This window comes from Chiloscyllium punctatum, chromosome 1 (assembly GCF_047496795.1).
Source record: "Chiloscyllium punctatum isolate Juve2018m chromosome 1, sChiPun1.3, whole genome shotgun sequence".
Taxonomy (NCBI): Eukaryota; Metazoa; Chordata; class Chondrichthyes; order Orectolobiformes; family Hemiscylliidae; genus Chiloscyllium; species Chiloscyllium punctatum.
Genome location: NC_092739.1, coordinates 104,875,623 through 104,888,380, shown reverse-complemented (window position 1 = coordinate 104,888,380; position 12,758 = coordinate 104,875,623). Strand labels below are relative to the sequence as shown.

The window sequence follows — 12,758 nt, the reverse complement described above, 5'->3', positions numbered from 1 at the left end:
TGTCCATCTTACGTAGTTATACCGGCACCCCTCCCCACCTCGTCCTCCACTACATTGATGACTGCATTGGTGCCACCTTGTGCTCCCGCGAGGAGGTTGAGCAATTCATCAACTTCACAATACATTCCACCCTGACCTTAAATTTTCCTGGACCATCTCTGACACCTCCCTCCCCTTCCTGGACCTCTCCATCTCCATTAATGACGACTGACTTGACACCGACATTTTTTACAAACCCACCGACTCCCACAGCTACCTGGATTACACCTTTTCCCACCCTACCTCTTGCAAAAATGCCATCCCGTATTCCCAATTCCTCTGCCTCTATTGTATCTGCTCCCAGGAGGACCAGTTCCATAGAACACACCAGATGGCCTCCTTCTTTAGAGAGCGCAATTTCCCTTCCCACGTGGTTAAAGATGCCCTCCAAAGCATCTCGTCCACATCCTGCACCTCCGCCCTCAGACCCCATCCCTCCAACCGTAACAAGGCCGGCCCCCCCGCCCCGTGCTCACCTTCCATCCTACCAATCTTCGCATAAACCAAATCATCTGCCGACAGTTCCGCCACCTCTAAACGGACCCCACCACCAGGGATATATTTCCTCCCCACCCCTTTCCGCCTTCCGCAAAGACCGTTCCCTCTGTGACTACCTGGTCAGGTCCACGCCCCCCCAACAACCCACCCTACGGTCCTGCACCTTCCCCTGCCACCGCAGGAATTGCAAAACCTGCGCCCACACCTCCTCCCTCACCTCCATCCAAGGCCCTAAAGGAGCCTTCCACATCTATCAAAGGTTTACCTGAACATCTACCAATATCATTTATTGTATCCGTTGCTCCTGATGCAATATCCTCTACATTGGGGAGACTGGACACCTCCAAGCAGAGCGTTTTGGGGAACATCTCTGGGACACCTGCACCAATCAACCACACCGTCCTGTGGCCCAACATTTGAACTCCCCCTCCCACTCAGCCGAGGACATGGAGGTCCTGGGCCTCCATCACCGCTGCTCCCTCATCATTCGACGCCTGGAGGAAGAACGCCTCATCTTCCGCCTCAGAACACTTTAACCCCAGGGCATCAATGTGGACTTCACCAGTTTCCTCATTTCCCCTTCTCCCACCTCACCCAGCTCCAAACTTCGAGCTAGGCACTGTCCCCATGACTTGTCCTACCTGCCTATCTTCTTTTTCATCTATTCACTCCACCCTCCTCTCTGACCTATCACCTTCATCCCACCCCCATCCACCCATTGTACTCTTTGCTACCTTCTCCCACCCTCCTCCCTGACCTATCACCTCCATCCCCACCCCCACTCACCTATTGTACTCGATGCTACTTTCTCCCCACCCCCACCCTCCTCTATTTCACTCTCCACCCTTCAGGCACTCTGCCTGTATTCCTGATGAAGGGCTTTTGCCTGAAACGTCGATTTTACTGCTCCTCGGATGCTGCCTGAACTGCTGTGCTTTTCCAGTACCACTGAACTCCAGAAAGCCACAGCTGCCAAGTTTCTGACACTGAGCCTTACTCTGTGGCACAGAAGGGAATGGGGAAAGAATAGGAGAATGATAGTGATAGGAGATTCAGTCGTGAGAGGATCAGTCAGGAGATTCAGTTGTTAGAGGATCAGTCAGGGGAGTCTGTGGTCGCGAGCGAGACTTCTGGATGGTATGTTGCCTCCCAGGTGCCAAGGTCAGGGCTGTCTTGGAGCGAGTCCATTGGATTCTTAAGGGGGAGGGAGAACAGCCAGAAGTTGTGGTACACATCAGTACCAATGACATAGGTAGGGAAAGGGAGGAGGATCTGAAAAGAGAATATAGGGAGTTAGGTTGGAAGCTAGAAGGCAGGACAAGCAGAGTAGTAGTCTCAAGATTGCTGCCAGTACCAAGTGCTAGTGAAGCTAGGAATAGAGAGCGAGTGCAGTTGAACACGTGACTGCAGCGCTGGTGTAGGAGGGAGGGCTTCAGATATGTGGATCATTGGAGTGGCATGGTGGCTCAGTGGTTAGTACTGCTGCCTCACAGTGCCAGGGACCCGGGTTCAATTCCAGCCTTGGGCAACTGTCTGTTTGGAGTTTGCACATTCTCCCTGTGTTTGCATGGGTTTCCTCCTGGTGCTCCGGTTTCCTCCCACCATTCAAATATATGCAGGTTAGGTGGATTGGTCATGCTAAATTGCCCGTAGTGTTAGGTGCATTAGTTAGGGTTTAAATATAGGATAATAGGGTAGGAGAATGGGTCTGAGTAGGTTACTCTTCAGAGGGTCAGTGTGGACATGTTGGGCCAAGGGGCCTGTTTCCACACTGTAGGAATTCTATGATTTTATGATTGGGATATCTTCTGGAGAAAATGGCACCTGTACAAGAAGGACGGGTTGCACCTGAACTGGAGAGGCACCAATATCCTAGGAGGTTTGCTAGACCTCTTTGGGAGGATTTAAACTAGATTGCGGGGGAAGGAATTGTTAGCTGAGCTACAAATCAAATGATGGAATAAGTGGTGAACAGCCAGATGCAGCATGCAGAGAGTCTGTGAGGAGGGATAGGCATTTGATAGGGCAAAGGGCAGTCAGTGTGATCGGTTGAAGTGTGTCAGTTTTAATGAAAGGAGTGTCAGGAATAAGAGTGACGAATTCACAGCTTGGATCAGTACTTGGAACTATGATGTTGTGGCCATTATGGACACTTGTATATCACAGGGGTAGGAGTGATTGTTGGATATTCCAGGGTTTAGGTGTTTCAAAAGGAATTGCGGCGGGGGTGGGGGGTGATAAAGGAGATGGAGGAGTGGCATTGCCAATCAGGGATAGTATCACAGCTGCAAAATGGGAGGTTGTCGAGGAGGCTTTATTTATAGCAGTGCTTCTCAACGGGGGCGGAAGTGCCCCCTAAGGGGCGTTTGCCTTCCTTTGGTGGGCGTTGAAGTCAAAGGGGGTGGCAAGGGGGCACTGAGCAACTTTGTAGAGAGCTTACCAATCACTGGAAGACTGCCATGCCCTTGAAGGACATTGCTGTGTGCAGATGGAAAGTTGCATAACACGAGTCTGTTATTTTCCCTGCACCCATGGAGGCATGCACTCTGATTGGTTGCTGCACTATTATTGATAGTCTTCTCTTGAATGGCAAACCATTTGAACTCATTCGCAGTTGGCACTGATTCTACTGCCGAAATCAATTTCACCTAACTCGTGTTGCTTCTAGGAAGACGAACACAGCTTTTCAGCTGTTCTACCGGGTGGCAGAATGAATGCACATTACAGTTAATTAGCCAATCAAATTTTGCCACTTGTCCGAGCGTCTTAAAATTATTGTGATAAGGTATTACCCATGATTCCATCAGGTTATTCAAGCGACAGTGTAAAAATAGCCTCATCGAGTGAGAAAAAGTGCAGGCAGTATAGCATGGACTATTTGCGATATGGCTTTATTCAATCTCCATCTAATAAGCAGTTACCACTGTGCTTGCTCTGTGAACAAAGTTTTTCCGTTGAGGCCATGAAGCCTTCCCATCTTATTAAACATTTGGAAAAGAAACGCAGTGACAAAAAGGACAAAGATTTTGTCATATTTTCAAACATTAAAGAATAAATTCAATCAGCGACCAACGATTTCCACTGCTTTTTCAAAGATGGGTGCCACAAATATAGATGGCCTTGTGGCATCATACAACATAGCGAAGCTAATTGCAAAATGTGGTCAACCTCATTCCGTGGGTGAATCGTTGGTGCTTCCAGCTATTGCCGAAGTATTATCATCTGTGTTACATCAGGAACCATCAATGACTGTCACGCGTATTCCTCTTAGCAACGATTCTGTGAGAAGGTGCATCGATTAAATGGCCTCAAATGTTGAGGATAAATTATGTTCCCTTTTGATATCGAAAGAAATTGCCTTACAAACTGGTGAAAGTACTATATGCGGAAATCAAGCTTTACTTTTGGGGTACATACGGTTCATTGAAAAAAATGAAATACAAAAAGAACTACTTTTTGCTCTGGATCTACCGACAGATACCAAAGGTAAGACTATCTTCGACTGCGTCAAGGATTACTTTGATAAAAAGTCTGTTCCCCTCAAAAACATTGTTGCTTGTGCTACGGATGGCGCTTGTGCCATGACTGGCCAACATCGAGGATTTGTCGCGTTATTAAAGAGAAAAGTGCCACATGTTTTCATAATACACTGCATTATCCATTGGCAGCATCTGGCTGCAAAGAAACTTAGTGAAGCCCTCAATCATTCTCTTCAAGTGGTGATAGATGTGGTAAATTATATAAAGAGACATGCTTTGAATGAATGACTTCTCCGCCAACTCTGTAAAGATAATGAAGATGAATTTCTGCAATTGCTGCTACACACAGAAGTGCAAAGGCTCCCGAAAGGAAAATGCCTCAACCCTCCATGAATGCCTCCATGAATTGTTCGATTCTATCATCGAATTCCTACACTGAAATAATGAAAACCTCTGTATGAAAGCTGAAACCGTAAAACACAACTGTGCATATCTCGCGGATATATTCGATAAGTGCAATTCGCTGATCATGCAGATACAAGGAGATAATGTGAGTTTCATAAAAGCAAGGAATACTGTTACATCTTTTATTGCGAAACTTCATCTCTTTCATCGGAATATCAGTCGTCGTGAGTTTTACCAGTTCCCGAGTTTAAACAATATCGCGAAGGATGTTACTGATGATCAATTACTTATCTACTCAGCTCACATTCATGCACTGCAGGATGATATGAAAATACGATTTGCTGATCTTATTGAGATGGAGATCCCTACATGGCTGACTGACCCCTTTATCTCATATGCAAAAGAAATGGACATTCGCCTTCAGGAAGAAATGATAGAGCTCTAAAATGACACTGCAATGAAAATTCGGTTTTCACAAATGGGTGAGCCCCTTTTTTGGATTCAAGATGCCACCTGATGTCGTTTCCTGCTATTAAGCGAAGAGGCAAAGTGGTTTGCACTACCATTTCCTACCTCTTGTCATTGAATTCCTACACTGAAATAATGAAAACCTCTGTATGAAAGCTGAAACCGTAAAACACGACTGTGCATATCTCGCGGATATATTCGATAAGTGCAATTCGCTGATCATGCAGATACAAGGAGATAATGGTTCATTCAGAAAGTAAGGAAGCATGGGGTACAGGGAAATCTAGCTGTCTGGATACAGAATTGGCTGGCCCTTAGAAGACAGAGGTGGTGGTAGATGCAAAGTATTCAGCTCAGTGACTGGTTCTGGGACCTCTGCTCTTTGTGATTTTTATAAATGACTTGGATGAGGAAATGGAAGGGTGGGTTAGTAAGTTTTGTGATGACACGAATGTCGGTGGTTGTGGATAATGTTGCAGGCGACAGCATGACATTGATAGGGTGCAGAACTGAGCTGATAAGTAGCAGATAAAGTTCATCCTGGAAAAGTGTGAAGTGATTCACTTTGGAAGGTCGAATTTGAATGCAGAATACAGGGTTAAAGGCAGGATTACATAGAACATAGAACAATACAGCACAGAACAGGCCCTTCGGCCCACGATGTTGTGCCGAACTTCTAACCTAGATTAAGCACCCATCCATGTACCTATCCAAATGCCGCTTAAAGGTCGCCAATGATTCTGACTCTACCACTCCCACGGGCAGCGCATTCCATGCCGCCACCACTCTCTGGGTAAAGAACCCACCCCTGACATCTCCCCTATACCTTCCACCCTTCACCTTAAATTTATTTCCCCTTGTAACACTCTGTTGTACCCGGGGAAAAAGTTTCTGACTGTCTACTCTATCTATTCCTCTGATCATCTTATAAACCTCTATCGAGTCACCCCTCATCCTTCACTGTTCCAACGAGAAAAGGCCGAGAACTCTCAACCTATCCTCGTACGACCTACTCTCCATTCCAGGCAACATCCTGGTAAATCTTCTCTGCACCCTCTCCAAAGCTTCCACATCTTTCCTAAAGGGAGGCGACCAGAACTGCACACAGTACTCCAACTGTGGCCTAACCAAAGTCCTGTACAGCTGCAACATCACTTCACGACTCTTGAATTCAATCCCTCTGCTAATGAACGATAATACTCCATAGGCCTTCTTACAAACTCTATCCACCTGAGTGGCAACCTTCAAAGATCTATGTACATAGACCCCAAGATCCCTCTGTTCCTCCACCTGACCAAGAACCCTACCATTAACCCTGTATTCCGCATTCTTATTTGTTCTTCCAAAATGGACAACCTCACACTTGGCAGGGTTGAACTCCATCTGCCACTCCTCAGCCCAGCTCTGCATCATATCTAAGTCCCTCTGCAGCCGACAACAGCCCTCCTCACTGTCCACAATTCCACCTATCTTCGTATCATCTGCAAATTTACTGACTCACCCTTCGACTCCCTCATCTAAGTCATTAATAAAAATTACAAACAGCAGAGGACCCAGAACTGAACCCTGCGGAACTCCACTTGTAACTGGGCTCCAGGCTGAATATTTACCATCTACCACCACTCTCTGCCTTCGACCGGTTAGCCAGTTTTCTATCCAATTGGCCAAATTTCCCTCTATCCCATGCCTCCTGACTTTCCGCATAAGCCTACCATGGGGAACCTTATCAAATGCCTTACTAAAATCCATGTACACTACATCCACTGCTCTACCCTCATCCACATGCTTGGTCACCTCCTCGAAGAATTCAATAAGACTTGTAAGGCAAGACCTACCCTTGGCAGTGTGGAGGAACAGAGAGATCTTCGGGTCCATGTCCACAGATCTCTCCAAGACGCCATCCAGGTTGATGGGGTTGTTAAGAAGGTGTAAGGTGTGTTGGCTTTCATTAATGGGGGATTGAGTTTAAGAGCTGCAAGGTTATGCTGCAGCTTCATAGTGCCCTCGTTAAACCACACTTGGAATATTGTGTTCAGTTCTGGTCACCTCATTATAGGAAAGATGTGGAAGCTTTAGAGGGGTTGCAGAGGAGATTGACTAGGATGCTGCCTGGACTGGAGGGTATGTCATATGAAGAAAGGTTGAGGGAGCGGGGGTTTTTCTCATTGGAGCGAATAAGGATGAGAGGTGACTTGATAGAGATGTACAGATGTTGAGAGGCATAGACAGAGTGGCTAGCCAGAGACATTTTCCCATAGTGGAAATGTCTATCATGAGGGGGCACGATTTTAAGGTAATTGGAGAAAGGTTTAGGGGAGGTGTCAGAGGTAGGTTCTTTACACAGAAGTGGTGAGCACGTGGAATTCGCTGCCAACAATGGCAGTAGAGTCAAATACTTTAGATTCTGGATTAGTGGTGCTGGAAGAGCACAGCAGTTCAGGCAGCATCCAACTTTAGAGACAATTAAGTGACTCTTGGATAGGCACATGGAAGTTAATACAATGAAGGATATATAGATTAGTCTGATTTTAGAGTAGGATAAAAGGTTGACACAGCATTGAGGGCCTGTACCATGCTGCACTGTTCTATGTTCTAAAATAAGGGATAGACTCAATTAATCTCAAGTGGAGAGATTACTTGACAAGTGATTTTATGGTAATGGGTGAACTAAATAACCTTATTTAGCTATATATGGCTTGAAAGCAGCTGTCCGAATGCAAGATGAAAGAATAAAGAAAGAAATAAGAAAATCGAAGCAGTAACAAATATAATCAAGATAATGGCAGAGATTTTGATATAAAACTCTTGGATTGAGTGTTAGCTCCATTTGTGAGGTCTTTGGCGATGAGGGTTTATCTATTGACCTGGAAAGTCACAGTCTCTTACAACTGAGTAATCTCCAAGAAGCTTTGTCTTTAGTGGAAGATCCTGTGCTGAAAATATAATCTCCCAATCCCTCCTGCTCCTCAACTCATAACCTGACTTCCTGATGTCCTGGGCTGCTTTCTTCCTGTGGAATGTCTCATTCTGATTGCTGCTGACCTAAACTCTGATGACTATGCAATCAGTGCCAACGTCAGCCTTTCATAAGCTCATATGCTAATTACTTCTCCATCCATGAAGTTGGCCTCAGCCCAGATTATCACAGTCCAGGGGCATGATAACCTCCTGCAATGCAGGAGCAATTATTATTCACTGTTCTCACCCCTGCAATGTGTCAATGTCACCAGTTTTCAAAGTCTTTCTCTACTCTGCTCATCCTTTTTTAGGTCCAAAGTAATTTCTTGGCATTGACTGACAGTCACCCTATCTTGCCTTCTTTCACTTGTTTGCAATAAGCAGTCTGTAAAGTCTGTATGCTTCCATGAAAATATCCTGTTAATAAACTCTTACTAATCTCCTCAAACACTTTAATTAGCCATAATTCAGGGATTGTTAGGTTAATTAACATGAGAGTTCTGGAAATGGTGTCACAAAACACTCATACGAGCTAGTGCTGGTATTTCTGGGTCCATTGTCTTCCATTCCTGCTGTCGATGTCACCAGAAAATTCGGCCCAAAAGTAAGTCATCACGATAGAAAAATACGCAATATAATTTTGAGTGTAGACCTTTCACCAGCATGAACCTGGAATATTCATTTATCATCCCTCTTGTCTGGAAGCTGAAAGGAGGGGTATAAAGATACAAAGTTGCCTTGAAAGCATAATGGAAATAATAATTTTCTTGGAGGGGGCACAATTCAGTGTCATCCCGCATAAAGATTTTGGTGCTAGGGTGCATTTATTCAGGCCGGAGAGTGCTGTATGGAGACTCTGTTGCCCTCACACTTTCAACCCAATGAAGTCCTTTTGTGAGGAGCATGACAACTCAACAAACAAATTGCAGCGGGGCTGCTTGCAGGGTCCCATAGTTATGGTGCATCTGGTGTTGGAGTCTGGGAGGGGCCTTCTTTCTAAGCCATTCAGTCTTTGTATTAATTGGTCTGATAATGGGAAGGTGAGATCCATTGACAGAAACACCCCTCCCAATTTCACTTAACCTGAGGCCTGGAATCTATTGACAATACTGGGGCTCAGCTGGTTGTTTGACTGGCTACGCTGGCAGCTTTTGCCAGTGCTACTGCCTCATTAACATGCTTCCTATATCTAATCTGTCTAGCCCTGTTAAAATTTTATAGGTTTTGGTTACCACACTACCAGAAGGATCTAAAAGCTTTAGAAAGGGTGCAGAGAAGGTTCATCAAGATATTGCCTGGTCTCAGTATTTGCTATGAGGAAAGGATAAAATGACTAGGATTGTTTTCACTGGAAAGATAGTGGCTGAAAGAAGACCTGATAGATGTTTACAAAATTATGAGAGGCATAGATAGGGTGAGTAGTCAGAGGCTTTTTCCCAGGGTTAAGGCATCATTTACAAGGGGACACAGGTTCAAGGCGAGAGGGGGAAATTTTTAGAGAGATATGAGAGGGATGTTTTTCACAAAGACAGTGGTAGAAGCCTGGAATGCACTGTCGGAAGAGTTGGTGGAAGCAGGCACATTAGCGATATTTAAGAGGTGTCTGGATGGTTACATGAATAGGGAGGGAAGAGAGAGATATGGACTAAATTAGGGCAGAAGGTTTGTTTTTAGTTTAGTAAGGGTGTGATGATTGTCACAGGCTTGGAGGACCGAAGGGCCTGTTCCTTTGCTGTACTTTTATTCTTTGTTCTTTTGTTCTATGACATTGCCCCTCATTCTTCAAAACAACAATTCAAACTAACTAAATCTAATTGAGTGGAGGTAATGGTCTAGTGGTGTTATTGGTAGATTATTAATCCAGAAGCCCTGGTCATGTTCTGGGGACCTGGGTTTGAATCCTGCTGAGGCACCTGGCGGAATTTGAATTCAATAAATATCTGGATTGTTGAAAAAACCCATGTGATTCACTAATGCCCTTCAAGGAAAGGAAACTGCTGTTCTTATCTGATCTGAACTACATGTGACTGCAGACCCATAACAATGTCATTGACACTGGTAATAAATGCTCTCCTGGCCAGTGACATCCACATCTTGTGAATGAATAAAAACGCCTCTTCTCCTATGCCAGTCATGCCTTCCCAGGAAGCAATTTGGGAAGCCTTCATTGTACAAGAAAACCTTGCTCAGATTGTTTTAATTCATATCTGGGTGCCACTGGCTGGATCACCATTGTTGTGCATCCCTAATTGCTTAGAGGGAAGTTAAGAGTCAACCACATTGTTGTGTATCTGGAGTCACATGAAAGCTAGACCAGGTAAGGATGGCAGAGTTCATTTAGTAAAGGACATTAATGAGCCAGATTGCTTTTTCCTGACAATCAGCAATGGTTTCATGGCCATTACCAAACTTTTATTTCAGATTACTACTAAATTTATTCCCACTGTCTGCCATGGCCGGATTCAAACCCATGTCCACAGAACATTGCCTGGGTCTCTGGATTATTGGTCTAACAATAATACCACTGGGGTGCTGCCTACCCCTTAAAAGGATGGACACCAAAACCGTGCACACTATTTCAGATGTGGTCTCAACAATGTAATGTTGCAGCAAGACATCTTTGCTCTAATAGTCAAATCCTCTCGCTGTGAAGGCCAACAATAAGTTTGCCTTCTTTACTGCCTAACTGGCCACATATTTCTGATTATCTGTATGGGTATGTAGAATCATAGATGTTTATTATATTGGGAAAGAAAATTCAGCCAATTATGTCTGAAGAACTGTTCAATTTAATCCCAACCTTTTCCCTTAATCTTGCAAATTTGTTGTCTTTGAGTACATATACAGGTGTAGCAGTGCTGTTTGCTTTTGTTTTACAGAGGAAGAGAGATATTTAAAGGCAAATGACAGAAATTTCAATACGAAATTCCATTATGTGGTGAGTAGACTTAAACCTTTGAGTTTTAAAAACCTTTGAGTGGGTTATAATTAGTGAGTTTTGAGATGATTTGTAGCTCGGGTTGAGGTTCTGTATATAAGTTTACTCGCTGAGATAGAAGGTTCATTTTCAGACGTTTTGTCACCATACCAGGTAACATCTTCAGTGAGCCTCCAGATGAAGCATTGATTCCTGCTTTCTATTTATGTATTTGGGTTTCTTTGAGTTGATAATGCCATTTCCTGTGGTGATGTCATTTCCCATGGTGATGTCATTTCCTGTTCTTTTTCTTAAGGGGTGATCAATCGGGTCCAAGTCGATGTGTTTCTTGATAGAGTTCCATTTGGAATGCAATGCAACGAGGAATTCATGTGTGTCTCTGTTTGGCTTGTCCTGGGATGGATGAGTTGTCCCAGTCGAAGTGGTGTCTTCCTCATCTGTATGTAAGGATACTAGTGAGAGAGGGTCATGTATTTTTGTGGCTAGTTGATGTTCATGTATCCTGGTGGCTAGTTTTCTGTCTGTTTGTCAAATGTAGTATGCAAGGTTTGTGAAGGTTTGTAGTTCAGATTGAGATTTAGGGTGTAGGTTTGCTCGCTGAGCTGTAGGTTTGATATCCAGATGTTTCATTACCTGGCTAGGTAACATCAGTGGCGACCTCCAAGTGAAGCGAAGCTGTCGTTTCCTGCTTTCTATTTATATCTTTCTCCTGGATGGGGTTCCTGGGGTTTGTGGTGATGTCATTTCCTGTTCGTTTTCTGAGGGGTTCACAGATGCCTCTAGATCTATGTGATTGTTTATGGCGTTGTGGTTGGAGTGCCAGGCCTCTGGGAATTCTCTGGCATGCCTTTGCTTAGTCTGTCCCAGGGTAGATCTGTTGTCCCAGTCAAAATGGTGGCTTTTTTCATCCGTGTGTAAGGCTACGAGGGAGAGAGGATTGTGCCTTTTTGTGGCTAGCTGGTGTATCCTGGTGGCTAACTTTCTTCCTGTTTGTCCTATGTAGTGTTTTTGGCAGTCCTTGCATGGAATTTTGTAGTTGACGTTGGTTTTGTCCATGGGATGTACTGGGTCTTTTAAGTTTGTTAGTTTTTGTTTGAGAGTGTTGGTGGGTTTGTGTGCTACTAGGATTCCGAGGGGTCTTAGTAGTCTGGCTGTCATTTCTGAAACTTCTTTGATGTATGGTAAGGTGGTTAGGGTTTCTGCCTGTGTTTGGTCTGCTTGTCGTGGTTTGTTCTTGAGGAATCTGCGCACTGTATTTTTTGAGTATCCGTTCTTCTTGTATAGGTGGTTCTCCTCTGTTTTGCATAGTTCATCTGTGCTGCAGTGTGTGGTGGCTCGTTGGAATAGTGTTCTGATACAGCTTGAGCTACAAACCTTGCAAAAGCCTATGGGCGCAACATGCTACAGCTTGCCCGAAGATGGGAAAGGAATGCCATCTGAGAGAGTTCCACCGGCGAACAACTGTACTTACTGCATGAATGTTTAAGAAAACAGGTACTGCCAAAATGTCTCCAATATAAACCGCCGATAAAAACATCTCAAGCCAGAAGTTTAACAGAACAAAACGGCCGCAAAATGCTCCGAGAACTAATCAGTGACGCCCACCACAGACTCCGAAAACACAAATGGGAAATTGCGTGCCAAAAACCGTTATTCAAACAAGCAACAAATCAAGAATGGATAGACGCGATAGAACGAGCCATAAATACCAAACAACGACAAACACAGATAAAGAAAAATCGGGACCTGAAGAAAAAAACTGGACAAACTCACAAAAAAAAGACAAAACCGATAACACAGGGGCATGGATAAAGAACTTATCAGACCGGACCCTATCAGACACAGAAAAAGCGGTACTAGTCAAAGGATTAAATTTCAATTACCGAGACACTGATGAGAAGGATTTCCTAGCGACATTAGAAACTACATTGAAGGACAACACTCTCACGGAAGAAACGCAACAAACGATCAGA

General features: G+C 44.4%; 1 protein-coding gene across 1 annotated transcript in view; it reads left to right on the top strand.

The window, feature by feature from the left end:
* atp8b5b (ATPase phospholipid transporting 8B5b) overlaps positions 1 to 12,758 on the top strand; it is a 278,562-nt gene that overhangs the window by 50,148 nt on the left and 215,656 nt on the right. The window contains exon 3 of the mRNA XM_072571671.1: positions 10,727 to 10,785. Within this exon, the coding sequence (XP_072427772.1) occupies positions 10,727 to 10,785 (59 nt within the window). The remainder of the gene's footprint in view (positions 1 to 10,726; positions 10,786 to 12,758) is intronic.